The sequence below is a fragment of the Phalacrocorax carbo genome, chromosome 8, assembly GCF_963921805.1.
Source record: "Phalacrocorax carbo chromosome 8, bPhaCar2.1, whole genome shotgun sequence".
NCBI classification, from domain to species: Eukaryota; Metazoa; Chordata; class Aves; order Suliformes; family Phalacrocoracidae; genus Phalacrocorax; species Phalacrocorax carbo.
The window spans coordinates 12,225,412-12,244,970 of record NC_087520.1 but is presented as its reverse complement, the minus strand read 5'-3'; the positions used below and the strand labels follow the sequence as shown (position 1 = coordinate 12,244,970).

The following is a 19,559-nucleotide window of genomic DNA, read 5'->3' as shown; positions in this document are numbered from 1 at the left end:
GAGTTAGCCACAGGAAAAGGGGTTCAATATGCAAACTCCTGGGCTGCCTCTCAAGAATTTGCAGGTCCTGGAGCTGTTTCCTTCCAGTCAGTGTCCACAGCCCTTGGAACCACATACCTGGAGAAAGATAGGAGTGTCCCAGGGCAGATATCCTAAAAGGGAAGATTTCCTCTTAATAACCCTTTAGCTGTGGGTGACTTTGCTCTGAAGTGTGAGGACTTGCAGCTCTTGCAGTTGTGTTAAAGCGGTGGTGCGAAACCCAATACCTTCCCTTTGCTGTCTTTCCAGCCCCCTGGTAAGCACAAGCGGGACCCCTCTGAGGCAAGTCAGCTGAGTTTTGATGGGGAGAAGCCTCCAGACTCCTCCTTGCCCAACACAGTGAATGGCCCTGTGGGGACTGGCAAGGAGACCACAAATGGACAAAGCAATCGAGTGTCAGATGAAGGGATAAGCAGTGACAATGATAAACTGGAGAGCAACCACTCCACAAAATCCCTTGCCAGTTCTGCCTCCTCTGGCCCAGAGGATGGGAGAGCCATCTTGGGCACCCAGGGCAAGCCAGACATCATCTTGCAGCCCGGACGGCTGGGTAACTCAACGGAGGGGAGCAAGCAGCCTAGGCCAGGAAGCAAGGAGCGGAAGAGCATTGGGGAGCGACCAGAGAGCAGCCTCCTGGAGAACTTCACAGAGGAGAAGCTTGCCAATGGGAGCTTGGATCCCCCAGCGCTGTTGCCCAGCAGCCAGTCCAAAGCAGATTCAGATTCTGGCAGCACTTCAGCGTCCGAAAGCATGGACCTCACCATTTCCCTGTCTGCTGACCTGTCCCTCAACAGAGAGAGTGGCTCTATCTCCCTGAAGGTGAGAGTGGTGGGCAGAGGGTGTGGAGAAGGAAGGGCAGCAAATTCCTGTAAAAAGCGCTGAGGTTTTTTCCTTTTTTAGCCAAGCCCCTGAAATTCAGATCCTTTCCTTGAGATGCACATGTGTGCATTGGCCATAGCCCCTTAAACTCCTTTCTGAGAAAGCAGCATGCTGTACTCTGGATGGCATGGCTCTTTGATTACAGGAGCAGAGAGTTGCCCCTAGTCTGCCCTGTGCCTGAAGGTGTGGAGCAGGAAAAGTAGGAAAGGACAGAGGGTCCAGGAATCTTGCTTTAGCACAATGCTGAAGACCACCCAGGTGCCACCCCAGTGCTATTTGATGAGACAGCTGGAAAGGCTAGCTGCGGCACATGTGATGTGAGCATCCAGGCTTGGAGTTCTGCAAATAAATCTAGGGCCTGCAAGGGGGGAGGAAGCCCATCTCCAGGCAGAGCATTCAATGGTTTGTTTGCCTTGTCTACAGGACACCTGTCCCAGCTGGGCTCAGGGTGACACAGCACATGGTGCTGGGTTAAGCTGTGCCAAGGGCACGTGGCATGTCCTTAAGTGAAGGAAAAGCTCTTGGTGGAGCTGCTGCAGGTACATGTGTCCTCTGCTGTCCCAGGCCACTGAAATCTAGTGGAAGTCCAATGTTTTGGGCCCCTGAGAAATGTGAAGTTAACTGTGCCACTCACCTGACTTTTTCAGAGCAAGAAACCCAAAATGTGATTTCCTGAACTTTATCCATTGCCCTTCACTCTGCTGCTCTTTCCTAGAACACCTAGCCCAAGGAGAAAGCTTATTTGGGCTGGTATCTCTCTCAGTTTTTCCAACCTGCCATACATCTGGCCTGGTTTGTGTCAGCAGTGCCTTGCATGAAGCCCTCCAGGCTTCTTGGCATTTGCTAAGGCTTTCTGGAGGCTGGGAATGCTTGTGAGCCAGAGCTGGCCAGGTCAGTGTGGCTTAGAGGAAGAGGCAAAATAACTGGAATGATATTTGCTGAGCCTCAGGAGAAGTGTGTGTGACTTGAGGGGGCAGAGTCATATGTTGCACAAGATCCTTATTCACTTGCCTGCATGAGTGATAGCTTCCCAGCACTGAAATATGCCTGAAAACCATTCTCGGCAAAACTTTCCTTCCCTCCTGTCTCCTGCTGTCAGTGTGAGAGCCAGCATCCCCTGCAGCGAGCCTGCAATCAGTCTGGATCCCTAATGAGGGAAGTGTGATTCTCTTGCATAGCAATTTACCCCTCCTCACTGACTTTCCCATGACACCTGGTCTCCTCGAGGCCAGCCAAAGACGAATATGATGCCACACGTGTAATTGTTCTCCCCAGTTGGTCCCCTAGAAGGGGAAAGGAGCTTTTTGGGTTTTACAGGGAGTAAGCCTCAAAGAGTTGGTCATGTTAGATCACAGTTTGAATTGCCCCAGCCAGCGGCAATGCTCAGAACAAACTAAATAGCATCTCTCTGAGCAAGTCGTTCAAGCAGAGCTGTACTCTGGGACTGATGCTGCTAGAGGGCCCTGGGAAAGATTCCCTGCTGACACCTCTGCTTTGCACAGTGAGCTGGGAGTGTGTGTGTGTGGGTACCAGGCTGTGCTGCTCCCTCCTCAGCCAGGCTCCTTGCCCAGCCTTAGCTTCATGGCGTTAAACTCCCGTGCTCTGCCCTTGCTTGTGTTCCTGGTGCTGCTGGATTGCATGTAGAGGGTGCCAGGCAGGTTGCAGCAAGAGTTGCAAAGGGGCAGCAAAGAGTTAAACCATTTCTGGCTGTAAACATTAACTATAACATGCTTTTTCTCACAGGCTAAACTGCAAAGTTAAGGTGACTCTTTTATTACCAGATTCTTTGTCCAGTTGCTTATATTTTAGTAAAAAAAAATAAATATTTTTTTTAAATTACCAACAACTAATTTTGACAAAATTAGTTTAGTCAAAAAGTATCCAGGTCTTTTTTTTTTTTTTAAAGAAAGATTAGGGATAAGAAATACACAGGTGGGTTTGGGAGTTTCTCTGGCTCCCCCATTGCAGCAATCTCTCCAGGGACTTGCTTTGGGCCTTGCAGGCTCACATGAAGATCTTCTGCCATCTTTTATACCTGTAATGGTCATCACCATAAGAGCAAGAAGACTTTAGGAAGCCTTTGCTCATTTTGCCTGTAGAACTGCATCATGATTCAAGTCGTTCATATCCTTTTTTTTTTTTTTTTTTTTCTTTTTCCAAAAGACCTGAGTCCTTGGACCAGTCCTTCAGCAAGACTTGGGCTGCTGACCCTGCAGAGAGATGCTGACCTGTTGTGGCACTGTTGGGAGAGGACATGGTGCTCCTGGCACTTGTCCCTACCTATGCTAATGACAGTGAGCCAGGGCTGTGCTTGGTGGAGGTCACTGTAAGGGGCTCGGAGCTGGTTGTGATTACCAAAGTATTGTAATGAGGGCCAGAGGGACACAAGCACTGAGCCTGTGGACAGGGCTGGCGTGTTTCCCCGTGGCTCCATCTGCAATTGCAGCCTGATGCAGGGGCCTTGCCTGCCTCACACCTACAGGTGTGCAGGGGGTACCTGCGGGTAGATGGCCCAGCATCTCTAAAAGGAAACATTGCAAGCTTCATGTTGTGTGAATTGCTCAGCACTGCAGTTCAGGGGGGTTCCAACACCTCCCATTGCTGTAGTTGGACACAGAGATGAAGGGTCTTCAGGTGGGGGGTTGTCTCCCCTCCAGGTCAGGTTTCTGCAGGGTGGAAATTACACTGTACTGTGGCATGGGAGCAAAGGCTGTGTGGCTTGAATGGCAGCTCCAAACCTGCTGATGATTTCCCCCCATCCCGATGTGGTTTCCTTGCTTATGTTCTTTGTTAACAACAGCACCAAAATTGCTCTGAGGCTTCCAGCTGTAGCACCCTGTGCAGCAAGCCGGGAGCTGCTTCATGGCCGCCTCCTTTCTTCCCCTGCTGAACTCAGGATTCCCGGATGCACAAGAAGACGCTGAAACGCACCCGCAAGTTTGTGGTGGATGGAGTAGAGGTGAGCGTCACCACCTCGAAGATCATCAGCGAGGATGAGAAGAAGGATGAAGAGATGAGATTCCTCAGGCAAGTGGATCATTGGGATGGTGGGAGGGCATGGTACTGAGATGTGGCAGGGTTTTCTTTTCCATAAACAAATCCAGGAGTGACCTGAAGTCCTCTCATTTTCTGTCTTGCTCCCATTTGGATAGGACATCCATCCAGTGTGGACATCACTTTTTTTTAGCCTGTCCTTGGCTGGCAGAGGGTTTGCTGTACTGTGTAAGCTGAGCTCTGTTTGCATGCAGGGGAAAGAAGGATGCATCTTGGGGATAAGATGCAGCAAGGCTGTGACAAGGGGAGCTTGTGCTGCGGCTCTTCCTGTCCTCTGGGGATGACGGAATGACTGAATGTGTCTCCAGGGCTGTAGATGTGCTGGCTCAGTGGATATAAGCACAGAAATCTTCTCAAGATGCTCCTCTTCCTTTTGTTCTTGTACCTCCTCAGACTTCATTAACAGAAAGGCCAAGGGAGTTGTAAACTCCTTGAGCATCACTTAATATTCATGGGTGCATCCTCCCTGCTTAAGCCTTTATGACTCCTTTGCAGATCTTATAGGTTTCAAACCTCCACAGCCTATTCTCAGGGAGAGAAACTGCTGTTTCTAGCTTTGTTACTATCAGTAGCAGCACTGAAATTAAAAGGCTTATAAAATAATTAAAATACAAATTGTTTTGCTTGATGCCCTCTTCTAGGCTCCCTTTTGCTGCTCTGAGGAACATCCTGAGAATATAACCTGCCCCAAGCACCATGTGTCCTCATGGCAACCTTATTCCTAGGCCCTAGTATCAGATATGTGCAGAAGCTCATTAGCTACTCAGTTTCACATGAGAAGTGCATATAATCCCAGTATAACACGGGGACCACATGTGCTAGCATACAGAGAATTTGCAGCCACAGCTGCTTTCTCCTGGTCCTCCTAGGTGTGGTACCATCTGTGAAAAGAGGCTCCTTTTTAATTTTTAAATAGTGCCTGCTCCACCTGGGAGGTGGGGGAAGGGACACAGAGGCTTTGGTTGGAAAGCATTCAGTCTCTGAACAACTTTTGGGAGAAGTGGTTATTCCCTTGGCACCAGCTAGTGGGCATGATCAACCCTCCTGGCATCTTGATTTGCACTTAAGGGGCTTGTTTCTGGTGTTTTGCAACACAACAAGGTATTGTTGTGAAGGCTAGCTTAGAAGAGAGTACATCATACTGCGCCAGTTGGTTTAATGGGGCTTGAGTTTGTTTTGAAAGAAGAAAGTGTTCCAAAGTGCTTTTCCCAGGAGTGCCCCCAGAGAGGGTTGTACTTAATGTATAAGGCTAATGCACAGCCGCGGAGGTCACAGAGGGGATCCTCCATGGGGAAACTGCTGCTGCTGGTCCTTTTGCGTGTTAGATCAGTGATTTCCAGCTCAGCCAGGCACACAGGCTCAAACGCAACCATCTGAGCAGCGGCACCCTTTTGTTGGTTGAGGGGAGTGATGCAATGTCATGTAGATAAGTAAGAATTTGGGAAAACTGCCCTTTCTGCCACCAGGCATGAGCAAGAAGGGATGTGAAACACAGGTGCCAGGCCAAGGCAGCACCAGCTTGGCCTGTGCTGTGTTTTAAAGACCAGTGTGCACTAACCCAGCTGACAGAACAGGTATTTTGGCTGCTGGCTGGGAGAGTGTTGCCTCAGCATCACCTTAGGAGCTTTGACAGGGCTTGTTTGAGAAGCTGTGAATGCTAATAGGCCCTACTTGTGAAAACTGACAGTTTGCCAACAGTTAATGTAATTAGCATCCTGCTTCTCAGCAGTGCTCTGGTGTCACAGAGCTGGAGAGCACATCAGTCATTTGGCATTTACCTCCTGTCTGTGCTAAAAGCAAGTGGCAGGGTGCTACAGGATGGCCGTGCAGCTTTCATTCCCTGCTGAAATGATCTGGTTATTGATTCCACCATCTCTGCTCAGGCACATGGCTCTGAACTTGTCTGACTCTCTCCTCCTCCATTTTAACCCTCTGCAGGCGCCAGGAACTGCGGGAGCTGCGTCTTCTTCAGAAGGAGGAGCACCGAAACCAGGCCCAGCTCAACAGCAAACACCAGCTGCAGCTCGAGCAGATGCTCAGGCGCTTTGAGCAGGAAATGGTGGTACGTGAGCAGGGAAGAGGAAGCTCTTGATATCTGCTGGTTTTTCTCCTCCCCTGCAAACCCCCGTGCAGGGCGATGCGCTCTGGGTTGCAGCAGTCCTGGGGCATCATGTCCAGAGGGAGAAGGACCACCAAGGGACCTCTTTGGGACTTGAGGGATGGGATGTGTTTGTGGAGGACAGAGCCTTTTGTGGGCGCTAAGCACATGCAGCCTGCAGCTTGGGAAGCACTGACTGCCATTGCCTGGCAGGGTGTAGCAGGGGAAGGATTGTTCTGGACCTTCCCTCTTCAGTGATCTTTTCTTGTATGTCTGTTCATGGCTACTGTGAGAAACAGTTTATAGTGCTGTTGTATTTTGAAATAAAAAGCCCTTAAATAAGAAAGCAGTGTGGACAGAATGTGAAAGCAGGAAAACTAGCAAGTTTGAGTATAAATTGAATGAAGATAAACTAGGCTTACACACCTAGTCCCTCTGTGTAGGCAGCTTATGCTGAAGTAAAATGATTTTGTTGGTAAGTCCCTTTAAAGCTTTCGTGAGCCATCTTTTAAATATCCCCTTAATTAATTTAGCTAGTATGCACACCTGGTAACCCCATCCATTCACAGCAGGCTGGGAGCCACCACTTATTTGTGTGTTCTGTTATATTTCTAAAGTCTTGACATGCCATGTCTGTGAATTCCCATCTTAGCAAGTCAATTCTCATTTGTGAGATTTAATCTCTGTACAGTGTGATGTGCAAAAGCCCCAAACCTGCTTCCTTTGCCCTTCCTCTGGGGCAGTTTGCAACCCACTCCCATTGATACCCATGTGCTCCACCCCTGCTGCTCGCAGGGAGGGAAAGATCGGATGCAAGGGTGCTGCTGGAGGGCAGTGCCCTCAAACTTTTGAAAATCCTGGTCTGCAGAGAAGGAACTGTTATGCTTGAACTTCACTGCCTGCTAATATTTGCCCAGGGCCACGGGTCCCAGTGGGATGCTGTAGATCAGGATGTAAGCAAGGAGGAAGGGTTGAAATGTGCTAGAACAAATTTAAAAATGCTTTGGAAGGAAACAAAGCACAGAGAAGGCTGAAGTTGACCTCTGTTCCCTTCCCATACAGGCAAAGAAGAAGTTCTATGACACTGAACTGGAAAACCTCGAACGGCAGCAGAAGCAGCAGATCGAGAAGATGGAACAAGATCACTCACTGCGCCGGCGGGAGGAGGCCAAGCGCATTCGCCTGGAGCAGGAGCGGGACCACGTCAAGTTCCTGGAGCAGCTAAAGCAGATGAAGAAGGAGGTAAAATTGGGGACAGGATGGAGGAAAGCTTATTTCCTGCATGTGTTTCTTCCAGGAAAGCTTCAGCATTTCTCCATAGCAGAACTTGAGAGGGAAGCAGTTGTTGGTCTTTTAGCAAGAAGCTCTTGCTTTTCTTTGGTATATTTGGGTGTTTCTTGAGGCCCATCTGTTCAGCGACATTAGGTAGGGTTGTTCTTGGCCTGAAGTTACCTGCTGATAAATCTCTCATTTCCCTCCAAAAGGTCAAGAATGAGGTTGAGAAGCTGCCACGGCAACAGCGCAAAGGGAACATGAAGGCAAAAATGGATGACTTTGCCCAGAAAAAACAAACCATGGTAAGCCTGAGAGAAGACTGCCACAACTCCAGGATTCGGAAAGGCATACTAGACAGAAGTATCCTTCCTCCTTGAGGGATTGGCAGTTTCTAAAATACCACCAGTTGCAGCAGAAGGAGGGTTCATGGTGGTACTGCTGGTTTTTTTCAGGAACAAGAGTTTTTGGCCAAGCAGAAGGAGGACCTGGAGCTAGCCATGAAAAATATAACTGCACAGAACAAAAAAGAGATCTGTGACAAGGAACGCGAGTGCCTGAACAAAAAGCAGCAGCTCATGAGAGGTGGGTGGCAAAGGCTTAAAAGGAGGAAAGCAAAAGCTGTAATGATGGGTTTATCCAACGCTGGCTCTTCCTACACAACAGATGCTGTGACAGAGTTGCAAGCTGGCAGGATAGGATTTAGGAAAAACAGCCTTGCCAGATCCTGTCTAAATGTTTAACAATAATAATACTTAGTGCTTTAATCTTCAAAGTGCTTTACAAATACGAACCAATTAGGCTTCATAATTGCAAGAAACTATTCTCTGATATGGTTTGCAACCAATTTCTCTTGGAAAACAGAAGGTGAACAATCAATTTCCACATCTGCTGTACTGTTCCTGTGTGTAAGGATTGCTTGTGCTTGGGATGCTGCATATGATCAAGGTTGGGGCCAGGGCGGGTTGTCTCCTCACCCTTCTCCCTTCCTCAGACCGGGAGGCATGCATCTGGGATCTGGAAGAGCATCAGCAACAGGAGAAACATCAGCTTCTCAAACAGCAGCTAAAGGACCAGTATTTCCTCCAGAGGCATGAGCTGCTCCGGAAGCATGAGAAGGTGAAGACTTAGCACCTTCCTATGACAGCGCTGAGTGCTGGTCAGCAGGATGCCCAGGTGTCCCCAGAAGGGATGTTTCCCTTCCAGGCTGTAAGGGAGGAGTGGAGGGTGGGTTAGGCATTAAGGGATTTAGTCATTATTGGTGAAAATGGTCCAGAATAATGCTTGGATCAGCCTGTTTGCTTGGGATGCATATTCTGTGCTACATGCATTTAATATACAAAGGCAGTTGTGAATTTTTGGGGGCTTTTCTGGAAATCTGTCACTGGCGGGTATGTGGGATGCTAGATTCCCAGAGCAGCGAGTGAAGACTGGACATCTCGTGGTCATTTCTGCTTCCTTCTAGCCCCCTTCTCTGCCTTCACAGCATGTTCAGTAGCTGCCCTCACCTCTTTTTCCCCTTGGAGCTGTCTGTCACCAGCCACCTCTGTGCAACTCCCAGGCCTGCTCTCCAGCACTCTTTGGTCTTATTGGCACTCTCTTCTTGGTCTGAGTTGTCTCTCCTCCTTTGATACCTGTCCCTCTGCTGTTGCAGGAAAGGGAGCAAATGCAGCGATACAACCAACGCATGATAGAGCAGCTGAAAATTCGGCAGCAGCAGGAGAAAGCACGGCTCCCCAAAATCCAGCGGAGTGAAGGGAAGACGCGCATGGCCATGTACAAGAAGAGCCTTCACATCCACTCCAGCGGGAGCGCATCTGAGCAGCGGGAGAAGATAAAACAGGTCAGGTCCTGCAAAGGGCACCGGGGCAGAGGCTTGGCTTGGGGTGAAGTACTTTGCTTCCCTGCTGGCAGAAGGGAAGCCAGAAAAAGGCAATGTTCCCAAATTTCTAACCCACTGCAGGGAGTCAGAAGTCTTTGGTTTTGTGGCATCATTTGGGTTTCAGGGCTGCTTCCATCATGACCAGTGTCAGGAAGCATCCTCTGGGCTGTTCTTTCTTTCCTATATAATAGTGCAAGCTGGCCAGTTTCTTAACTGGCTTCAGAGATCAGTTTGACGCTGCCTACATGGGCACCTGCTTTTCTCTCTTCCAGTTTGCGCAGCAGGAAGAGAAGAGGCAAAAAGCAGAGCGGCTGCACCAGCAGCAGAAGCATGAGACGCAGATGAAGGACATGCAAGCCCAGTGCGAGAGCAACAGGAACGAGCTTCAGCAGCTGCAGGTACAGACGACTCATGGTTCAGCCTTTCGGAGCTGCCTGTGCACTGATTCTGCTTCAGCACAAGGAGCACACTGTAAGAAGTGGCTGCAGAGGACTGTCAGTGAACTAGACAGCAGTCCCCCTGCTCTGCCTTGAGAGGTTTTTGTGGCTATGTCTAAACATGCCCCGGAGCTCAAGAGCTCTGAATCATAGAATGGTTTAGGTGGAAGGGACCTTTAGAGGTCATCTAGTCCCACCCCCCTGCAGTGAGCAGGGACATCTTCAACTATATCAGGTTGCTCAGAGCCCCCTCCAACCTGACCTTGAATATTTCTAGGGATGGGGCATTGACCACCTCTCTGGGCAACCTGTTCCAGTGTTTCACCACCCTCATTGTAAAAGACTTCTTCCTTATATCCAGTCTAAATCTACCCTCCTTCAGTTTAAAACCATTACCCCTTGTCCTGTCACAACAGGCCTTGCTAAAGAGGTTGCCCCCATCTTTCCTATAGCCCCCCTTTAAGTACTGAAAGGCCGCAATAAGGTCTCCCTGCAGCCTTCTCTTCTCCAAGCTGAACAATCCCAATTCTCTCAGCCTTTTTTCATAGAAGAGACACTTCAGCCCTCGGATCATTTTTATGTCCCTCCTCTGGACCTGCTCCAACAGGTCCATGTCCTTCTTGTGCTGAGGGCTCCAGAGCTGGATGCAGTCCTCCTGGTGGAGTCTCACCAGAGCAGAGTAGAGGGGCAGAATCACCTCCCCTGACCTGCTGGCCACACTTCTTTTGATGCAGCCCAGGATACACTTGGTTTTCTGGGCTGCAAGCGCACATTGTTGGCTGATGTCCAGCTTTCCGTTCACCAGTACCCTGCAGTTATTGATGAAGATATTAAATAATACTGGTCCCAGTATGGAGCACTGAGGGACACCACTTGTCACCGATCTGCATCTGGACGTCGAGCCATTGACCACTACCATCTGGATGCAACCATCCAACCAATTCTTTATCCACTGAATAGTCCACCCATCAAATCTGTATTTCTCCAGTTTAGAGAGAAGGATGCTGTGGGGGACCATGTCAAAGGCCTTACAGAAGTCCAGATCGCTCTTCCCTTGTCCACTGATGTAGTCACTCCATCATAGAAGGCCACTAGGTTGGTCAGGCAAGACTTATCCTTGGTGAAGCCATGATGGCTGCCTCAAATCACCCCCCTGTCCTCCATGTACCTTAGCACAGCTCCTAAGAGAATCTGTTCCATGATCTTCCCAGGCACAGAGGTGAGGCTGACAGGACGGTAGTTCCCTGCGTCCTCCTTTCTACCTTTTCTAAAGGTGGGCACAATGTTTCCCTTCTTCCAGTCCCCAGGGACTTCACCTGACAGCCACAACTCTTCAAATATCATGGAGAGTGGCTTGGCAACTACATCAGCCAGTTCCCTCAGGACTCTGGGATGCATCTCATCAGGTCCCATAAACTTGTGTATATCCAGGTTCCTCAGGCGGTCATGAACCTGATCTTCCCTTACAGTGGGAGGGGCTTTATCCCCTGGTCTCCATCCTGCGGCCCATTGGCTTGGGAAGGGTGAGGAGAGAGGTTACCAGTGAAGACTGAGGCAAAAAAGTTGTTGATTACCTCAGCCTTCTCCTTGTCTATATGTCTCTGGCCAACGCAAGTCCTGTTTGACCACAGGATTTACAGTCCTAGCTGCTTAATGAGTGTTCTGTTTTGTCATCTGTGTTTAGAATGAGAAGTGTCACCTCTTGATTGAGCACGAAACCCAGAAGCTTAAGTCCCTGGATGAGAACCACAACCAGCACATGAAGGAGTGGCGGGACAAGCTGAGGCCACGGAAGAAGGTAGTGCCTCCTTGGCATGAGGAGGGTGTCCTGCTTGGCTAGGTGGAGGGGACAGTGTCCTTAGCTCCAGTACAATCTCAAATACATCTCTTGTTGTGTGTGTTCCCTTCTACTTAAGGCCCTGGAGGATGAGCTGAACCAGAAGAAGCGTGAGCAGGAGATGTTCTTCAAGCTGAGTGAGGAGGCAGATGGACAGACCCCAGCATCCCCAACCAAACATGCCAAGTTCGTCCCGTTTAGCTCCACAGAGAGCTCGTAACACCTCGCAGCTGGCAGGCCACCAGCTGGTACTTGCTGTGTCCTCCTGGGCTGCAGGTGGGCAACTTGGACTTGGAAGACCCTCTTGGCAGCCTCTTCTCGCAACACCACCCTTCTGTTCCCTTGCTCTGTCTGGGATAAACATGGTCCCTGACTGCAAGTTTGGTGGCTTTCCCAGGAGCTGGCATGCTTAGCACAGCTCTCTGCTGGGAAGTGGAGCAAGACCCTTTCTGCAGTTGTACTTGCACTGTTAGCTGAATCTGTCAACTCTCACGTGAGCCTGGTGCTCATTGTGCTTGTCATCTCAGACTGAAGCAATAACCACTCTGAACAGGTGAAACAGGCAGTGGCTCCTGCCCACTGAGCAGGGGTTATCAGCCTCTCTCTCCACTGTGGCTGCTCCTCCTCCTGGTCCTCTGTAAGGACTAGTCTGGGGCAAAGCAGCTTTGGTGGTGTCATAGGCTAACCTTGGCCTTGTGGCCCCCCAACATTTGTCTTGGATTCATTTCTATCTACTGTGGTCCTTTTTTGCTCAAGGGAGACAGTGATTTGGATTTTTTTTTGCCTTTGAGGAGGGAGGGTTGGGTTTTTTCTTTCCTCTTCCTCCCTATACACATTATGCAGAAAGGGGACCGGCTGGACCTCCTTCCAAAGATGCTTCTGCTTCTTCATTTGCTGCGATTGCTGGCGCCACAGTCCCTCTGTCAGCTAGCTAGCACTATCTTATCAGAGACTGGACTATGGCATGATTAAACTGTTCAGCTTTTGTCTCTTAAAGAAGTGTATGTGCATGTGCAGAGGGGGAGGTTTGTAACGGTGTTCAGTCCTGTGGTGAAACAGTGAGGTTGGTCACAGTCATGTGCCTTCTGGTCAGGACAAGTGAGGGGCAGAGGGTGTTATTGCCAGAACTTTCATGGTCACACATGTGCTAGAGATATATATTTTTTTTTAAGTGCTATATATGTGTTGGCCATGTGGGTCAGCAAGCCCGCTCTGCAGTCACAGTTATGGGCTGCAAAGCATCATTTAGAAGGAAAAAAGGAGTCATGAAAGAAGGGATGCAAGGGAAGAAGAGATGCAAAGACAGGTCATGGTGGCTTGTTAGCCTTAGCATCACTTTCTTCACTGATGTCTCATCTCCTTATGATGTGCCATAGTTTCTTGGATGATTCTCCTGGCTTTCAGCTTGAAGTCATGCTGCAGAGCAGTGGCAGGTCCAGCCCTCTGTCCTTTCTGCTCTGTGGTGATGTGTATTGGTTGGTTCACCTTCTTCCACCTGCACAGGGCAGTGCTTAGCTGAGCTGCTGGGTAGGACCCAGAGCACAGACCTGCACAGGGTGACAGAGACCTCACTGGGCAGCACCTTCTTTACACAACCAAAGGGTGTAAGGCAGCACTTTAGTTTTTCTCTCTATTGGTCTTAGGACAACATTATTTGTTTTAGGCCTGCTTCCCAAGCAAGAAAAAATGTCTCTGCTTTAAAAAAAAAAAAAAGTTATTTTAAAGTCTCATGTTGATTTAAAGCCATATTGGCATTTCAGAAAAAGGTGGTATGTGATGTGCTATACTTCTAGGTACCTAGGGGAAGGAGCCAGCCCCAGCCAACAGCCCATTTATCTGCAGAGTGCATTTACATTTACTATGCATTTAGAGTCCATGATACATATTTACAGCTTCCTGCAAACTAGCAAGACTACATCTATTTGGGCCATTCCAACTTTCTTCTGAATCCACACCACTGATGTCTTTATTAATGAATATAGCCTAGATGGAGATTTTAAGGGCTGGGACCCTTTGCAAGCAGAGTGCATAGCAGCTTCTCAGTAACTAGCCTGTCCTCCTAGGAAGACCACGTGTTCCATCTCCAAAAATATTGACTGTGCCTTTCGGATATCATAGCACCAAGTTGGGAGCTGATGTAAAATGAATGAATGCAGAGGGTTGTTCCTGAACAATGTACTTGTTTGAGCCTTTTAATTACTATTAGAAGTGTGTGCTGGCAGCCCCAGTGGTTTTGTTCCTGGTCCCTTGGGGTCAGGCTGGACATATTCTATGAAGTGGTTGTTCTCACAGAAATCAGTACCTGGTGCCTATCCTTTCATGTGTTACATGTGACTTGCAGGAGAATATCCTGCAGCATGTTGTTCATAACATACCTCATCCAGCTGAAGGGCATTGCCACCTCTGACTGCTGCCTTGCACCAAACCGGGGAGTGTCAGCTCTCCCTGGATATTGTGCAGCCATGAGGAAGGAGACTATTTCTGGGGACTTTTAAAGAGCTGATGTGATGCCCTTATGGTAAATCAGTTGTCCATTTCTCCAGTCCAGCTTATTTGCAGCCTGAAGCTAGCAATATAGTTATGCTTTGGCTAATAGGGCGGGAATGGTTTTGTCCCCTGTCTGTTCCCTATTCTCTGTTCTGTCTCCAAGTATACCAGGGCTCTAGTACCGTGTCCCTCTCCCAGAGAAGGCCAAAGGAGCACATCTTCTGATTGTCATGTTTACAGGGTAGTTATATTCCCCCCCCCCCCCCCCCCCTTTCAAAAGAGGTTGTTTTTGTTTCCTGTTCAGAAGGAACCATGAATAAACCCAACTTGGTTTTTTGGGGGGGGGATGGGATGCCATTTTTTGAAAACATGGCTTTGAATAAAAAGGGTTTTTTTATTGTTTCGTAAAGTGTCTTCAGTAGGGCCACCACTATGATGTACAGACCCTTCTAATAAACTAACAGATTGAGAAACCTGGGCATGTGTCTGATTTTCTGCCTGCTGTGGCCTTAGACCAGCTTTGCTTCTAGTCTGGATTTTGCTGACTTACAGAAACCTCCAGAACAAGTTCTGGCGTGTAAACCTTGCAAGGCTGAACTTCCAGTTCTTTAAAATAGAGCTCATTTCTTCGGAAGCACTTCTGCTGCATGCTGCAGCTCAGTGGCAATAACAGCTTTGCTAAGAAGGTGAAACTGGTAGAGCGAAATGCAGCAGCAGTTGACTTGATGGCTTTGTTGTATGTTAAAATAGTGCTCGGCTGACCCTGCTTGGTGAAGAGGGAGTATTGCATCCTGGCGTCTGAAAAGTGCAAACCGTGTATGCATGGCTTTTTCATTTTTTATTAACTTCTCTGGCCATTACAGAAGATACCAGTCAAATGCCTCAGTTCTCTTGCTTTTTGGGGATAAGGAGGTTCCAGGGATGCCCCCCTGCTTCATCTTCACTCTGCCCTCAGCTGAGGAGCACTTGGATCCTGGAAATATGTTGAGGCCAAGATACAGATCACATCTTCCCCTCTCAGGTGTCCCCCTGCACTCTGCTTTCTCCCCTGGGCCCCTCAGAAAAGCTCCTACCACCTCTGTAACCAACCTCAGGGCCTGTGTGGTCTTCATTTTGTGCTTGGAGATTTTTACCTGCCTGTTTATCTATGATTTCTTTCATCCAGATGCCCTACACTAAGCAGGGACACAGGGCATGCAAGGGCAGCTTTGACATGAGCCCAGGGAGTTGGTAGGCTTTTCCCCTTGTTTTTTTGAAAGATTTGAAAGGTTTTTTTTTAAAACCTGCCAACTTCTACCTTGGGTTTAATGTGGGAAATTATCTTGCTGCCTCTGTCCACCCTGGTTAGGTAATATTGCAGGCTCTGGGCTCAGATGTGAGGTGGTGAAAGGGAGAGGGAGGTGTTACTGTAAGTTGGGGGGAAGGTTTTACGTGAGCAGCCTTGTGGTGTGAGAAGGACAAGAGCAAAGCATGAGGGTGCTTGTCTCCTTGCTCCATGAGATAGTAAGAAACGAAGTAGCAGAGGACACATAATTAGCCATCTCCTTCTCTTGCATGTACCAGGACTGCATTGTCCCCAGGACATGCTGGTCAAAAATGGCCTCACTCAATGTATCCCAGTAAAGCAGAGGATCTCATGGGAGTATTTAACTTCATCTGCATGTCCTTGGCAGTGCCTGAGGGGAGCTTCAACCATGAGGACACTTATAAATATGTGGAAAGTACTGTGTATACCAGAAATAACTGTTATCCACCATTCTGCCCTGGTGCAATGCTGTAAACAGAGAAAGAGTAAAAATCTTTTTTAGTTTTTAAAAATAGAAATGACATCCCCGAAAAGTTACTGGTGCTGCAGGAGCTGTAGCATTCTCAGCAAACCTCATTACATCCTCTGTGTTTTGTGTCCTGTCACATCTGGGCTCCAAGCTGCCCAAAGGATTTTGCTGTGTTCCTGTTACGACAGAGATGGTGAAATTCTCTGGGCTAAGAAAATGCAGGGTGTGCAGGGACTCATGGAGTTGGGGCTTGTGTCTAACTGCCTTCCTCCTATGGCTGCATCTTCTCTCCCCCTCCTTGCTGTGGGAGGACAGCTGGAGGTAAGCACTGCTGTAGGCAGTTCCTTCAAAAGTAATCTGCACCCTGTTAAGCCAAATGCTGTTGCATGTTCTCCTGATGCATTGGCCAGTGGTTTAATTCTCCAAATGCCAAACTACTGAGGGCTTGAGCAAGCCAAGCCTCTCCAGAGGCTGCTAGCTCTGCCCTGCTGATGAGATTTGTTGTTGCCCCTCTCCTGGGTGGGATGGGGCTGGTTCACATGCCCTGAACATATTGCCCTAACACCCCACCTGCCCTCACAAGCACCCACTGGGACTCTCCCGGGCCTGGTTCCCAGGCTTGCAAGGATAGCGGGGGTGATGTTTGCTCTGCTTTCCCCTGTGCGCTAGGTGGCACACACTCTGAAACAGCAGCTCCGGAGCCCGGCTGCTGCCTGCACAAGCGCGGAGCTGGAGCTGAGCTGTCCTCTTGCACTGAAACGTTTGCTCACTCTTTTTCCTGGATTCGTCATTTGTTATGGCACACCTTTCACCGGATCTCTGCCTCTTATAGGTGCTTCAGTATTTTGTTTCCTACTCTGGTATTGTCTCCCACCTAGGGGTTTTCCAGGGTTCCCCTGCTCACTGGCAGGCGTGTGCCAGGACAGCCTCACCCTCTTTGAGGGCTGAGTATCCCCTCCACGGGGTCTGCTTTTGCCTGCTGCTGTACCTCTGTGCAGGATGGGTGCAATCTGCTGCCAGGCTGACTGTGATGGGTGTCATCCACACCACGAAGCTAAAACCAACAATACTGGGTTCAAAGCAGTGGAAAATGATTCCTGGTGGTGGCCAAGGATAAGTGCAGTCCAGCCCTGGTGATACAGTGGGTAACTGCTGCTCTGATGGGCTTCAGCTGCAAAGATTTTCCCTCTGCTGTACTAGGAGCATCATTTTTGGCTAATCTTTGTGAGGGAGCTTGGGGAAAGAGAGATGCATTTATTCTGTACCCAGGGGAGGACATGAAACCTTTAGCTACTGGGCACACACTCATAATTCTTATATTAAAAAAGCAAGCAGAAGTAGTGGACTCTGTGCCAGAAGGACTGCAGGTACTGTTTCCTCTGCAGTTCAGGGGTCATGGTGGGGCACTGCTTTCTCATTCCATTACAACTCTGACACCTGACAGATCTCAGGGATGGCCCAGCTGTGCTTAAATAGCTGGAGCCTGCTTACAGCCAAGCGGAAACCCATTTGCACACCTGAGCTGACAGCTGGCTTTTCAGAAGTCATTTGTCCTCTTGCTTTAAACTGCTCGGTTGATCCTGACAGAGACATGGGAGAGTGCACAAGGGTCAAGGAGATCTTGACTCTTCGGTAGGTGATGAGCTCACCTGTGTAGTTATTTTGTTTGGCTTAACAATACTTCAACCTTAGGTTAGGGCAGCAGGAGATGACTTGTTTATTCCAAAACTTCCCTTAGTTGCACCTGTACCCTTCTACCACCCAACCTCATCATAGGAAGTGCTGCTGCCAGATCTCTGCTGCTTCTGCAGCCACACCATCGGAGGTGTAGGCCAAGCATGGGACTCCCAGGTCAATCCCAAAACCCTCATTTGGGGTCCCTTAGCAAATGCTTGGTAGTTTCCTTCATAAATTACCGAGGTGCAGTAGAGCCCAAGTCAGGCTGTACATCTCCACAGCTACCTTCCCAGTGTGCCTCCCTCAGGAGGCCATCAGGTCAGTGTGCAAACCCATGCTCCACTCGTCTCAACAGTTCTTGTCAGACTCATTAACTGAATGCAGGACCTCTTTTGCAGTGTTAGCTGCGATTGCCTCCCACCTCTGCTTGTTCCTGGGTGCTCATAAGCTGTCGGACTGCAGCCAGTGCCTGGTGCTGTTGGAGGTCCAAAAGCAATGGAGTCGCTTCAGCAGGTTACGGTGCTGGGGAAGCAATGCCAATGCTTAAGTGCTTCTGATTGATTCTGTGCAGTTGCTTGGCTCCCTGCCAGCTTTTGTAAGCCTGGAGTGGGTTTACGCTGGAAGACATGGATAAAGTAACTCCCTGTGTGTAACAAGCTGTCTGTCTGATACACGTGATTTATACCAGATATAAAAGAATGGCCCAACAGCCCAGTAACATGTGCCTTGGGGCTGCATCTGTGGCAGTACACAGAAAGGAGCTGGAAGGAAATCAGTGTCTGGTCCCTAGAGCAGACACGCTGTGAGGCCTCATTCTTAAATTCTCCTTTTGCTTTCCATGTCACACATCTCTGTGTGGCGACCTTGTGGCACAGGGAAATGGGTTATCAGCAAGGGAATATCCAAAGGTTTTGTGCACCCCTGAGAAAGGGAGGTGGGCACAAAGCTTCTCCAAGCAAAGTACTGTCTGCATCCCTCTGGGCTGCTTCAAGCTCAGGAGTGAAGTGTCCTTCACAGTTTCACCATGGGTTCCCAACTGTGGCAGTGGAGCCAGGATTAAAGGAAAGGGGGAGGCCGGCATTGAGGTTGCTGATGAAGGTCTGCAACAGACAGTGCTCCACAGTGGCTGGGGATGGCCTTGTAGAGGGGCGGGCAGGGAACAGGCATTGTGGCTGTAAAAACATGCAGAACTTGCCCCGTCTCCCCCGTCCCATCCCCCAAATCCACCATCTGCCTCTGTGCTAAAGTGACAGTCTGGAGGTAGGATTTCTGTCCTTCTGAGTCTGTGGCCAGTATGAGATGACAGAAACACAAGTAGGGATGAGGCTCTCTTTGGAGCCATCTCATAGCCTTCCCTGCATGTTCTCACCCTTTGCTTCTGCTGCTGGTTGTTACTGTGCTGGCCAGCAGGACAGCTCTCCCGTGCTGTGCACGGTCTTGCATGCTGGGGGTGTTGCAGCTGGTGGCACCTGGGACTCTGGCTGTTCATCAGCTGCCTGCCTAGCACCCCCACTGTCCTACACCATTTCTCTGTGCAGTAGCTATCACTACTTCTAAAGCTAGACCAAAAATTTGGCAAGAAAACACAGTTTAGCCTCTTCATAGCTGCTGCACTTATAGGTCAAAATGCTCTCTGAATTGCATATTCCTGATTTGCTCTTCCCAGGTGGGTTTTTAAAATATTTTTTTTCCCCACAGACTAATCCTAGGGTTCATGGGTAGTGAGTTCAAGGAGCCTGGATGGTGGACTTTGTGTTAATGTACAGATGGACTGGGCAGCAAGATGATCAATCTGGCTATGCTGTTTTCAGTGCATGAGGGATGTAAGTTCAGTCTGTGCGCTCCTGTAAAACTAAATTACCAGACTGTATCAAACCCGCTCTGCATATGCACAACCAGCGTCCTGAGTGCAGTCACCCTCTCCCTGTATGCCTGGCAATCCTAGAGTTACTGCTTTCTAGAATAAACCAGCACATGAAGCAGGCGGGACAGCTGCAGACATAGCATTTGTAACTCAGTTGCCTCACTTAATTCCCTTTACCTTGCAATTTATCATCTATTGCATTTTGTTTAGTGTGTTTCTGTGCTTCTTCTGGTGGTTCACATATGCAGTTACCTGATT

At 49.1% G+C, this 19,559-nt stretch overlaps 1 protein-coding gene across 4 annotated transcripts in view; it reads left to right on the top strand.

The window, feature by feature from the left end:
- Positions 1-14,463, top strand: part of STK10 (serine/threonine kinase 10) — a 53,312-nt gene extending 38,849 nt beyond the window's left edge. For all 4 annotated transcript variants that reach the window (XM_064458719.1, XM_064458722.1, XM_064458723.1 and 1 more), the window contains 11 exons: positions 289-858; positions 3,815-3,945; positions 5,911-6,034; positions 7,133-7,312; positions 7,555-7,647; positions 7,798-7,927; positions 8,337-8,461; positions 8,997-9,185; positions 9,497-9,622; positions 11,346-11,459; positions 11,578-14,463. In XM_064458719.1, coding sequence (XP_064314789.1) covers positions 289-858; positions 3,815-3,945; positions 5,911-6,034; positions 7,133-7,312; positions 7,555-7,647; positions 7,798-7,927; positions 8,337-8,461; positions 8,997-9,185; positions 9,497-9,622; positions 11,346-11,459; positions 11,578-11,718 — 1,923 coding nt within the window. In that variant the 3' untranslated portion in view covers positions 11,719-14,463. The remainder of the gene's footprint in view (positions 1-288; positions 859-3,814; positions 3,946-5,910; positions 6,035-7,132; positions 7,313-7,554; positions 7,648-7,797; positions 7,928-8,336; positions 8,462-8,996; positions 9,186-9,496; positions 9,623-11,345; positions 11,460-11,577) is intronic.
- The last annotated feature ends 5,096 nt before the right edge of the window (positions 14,464-19,559 follow it).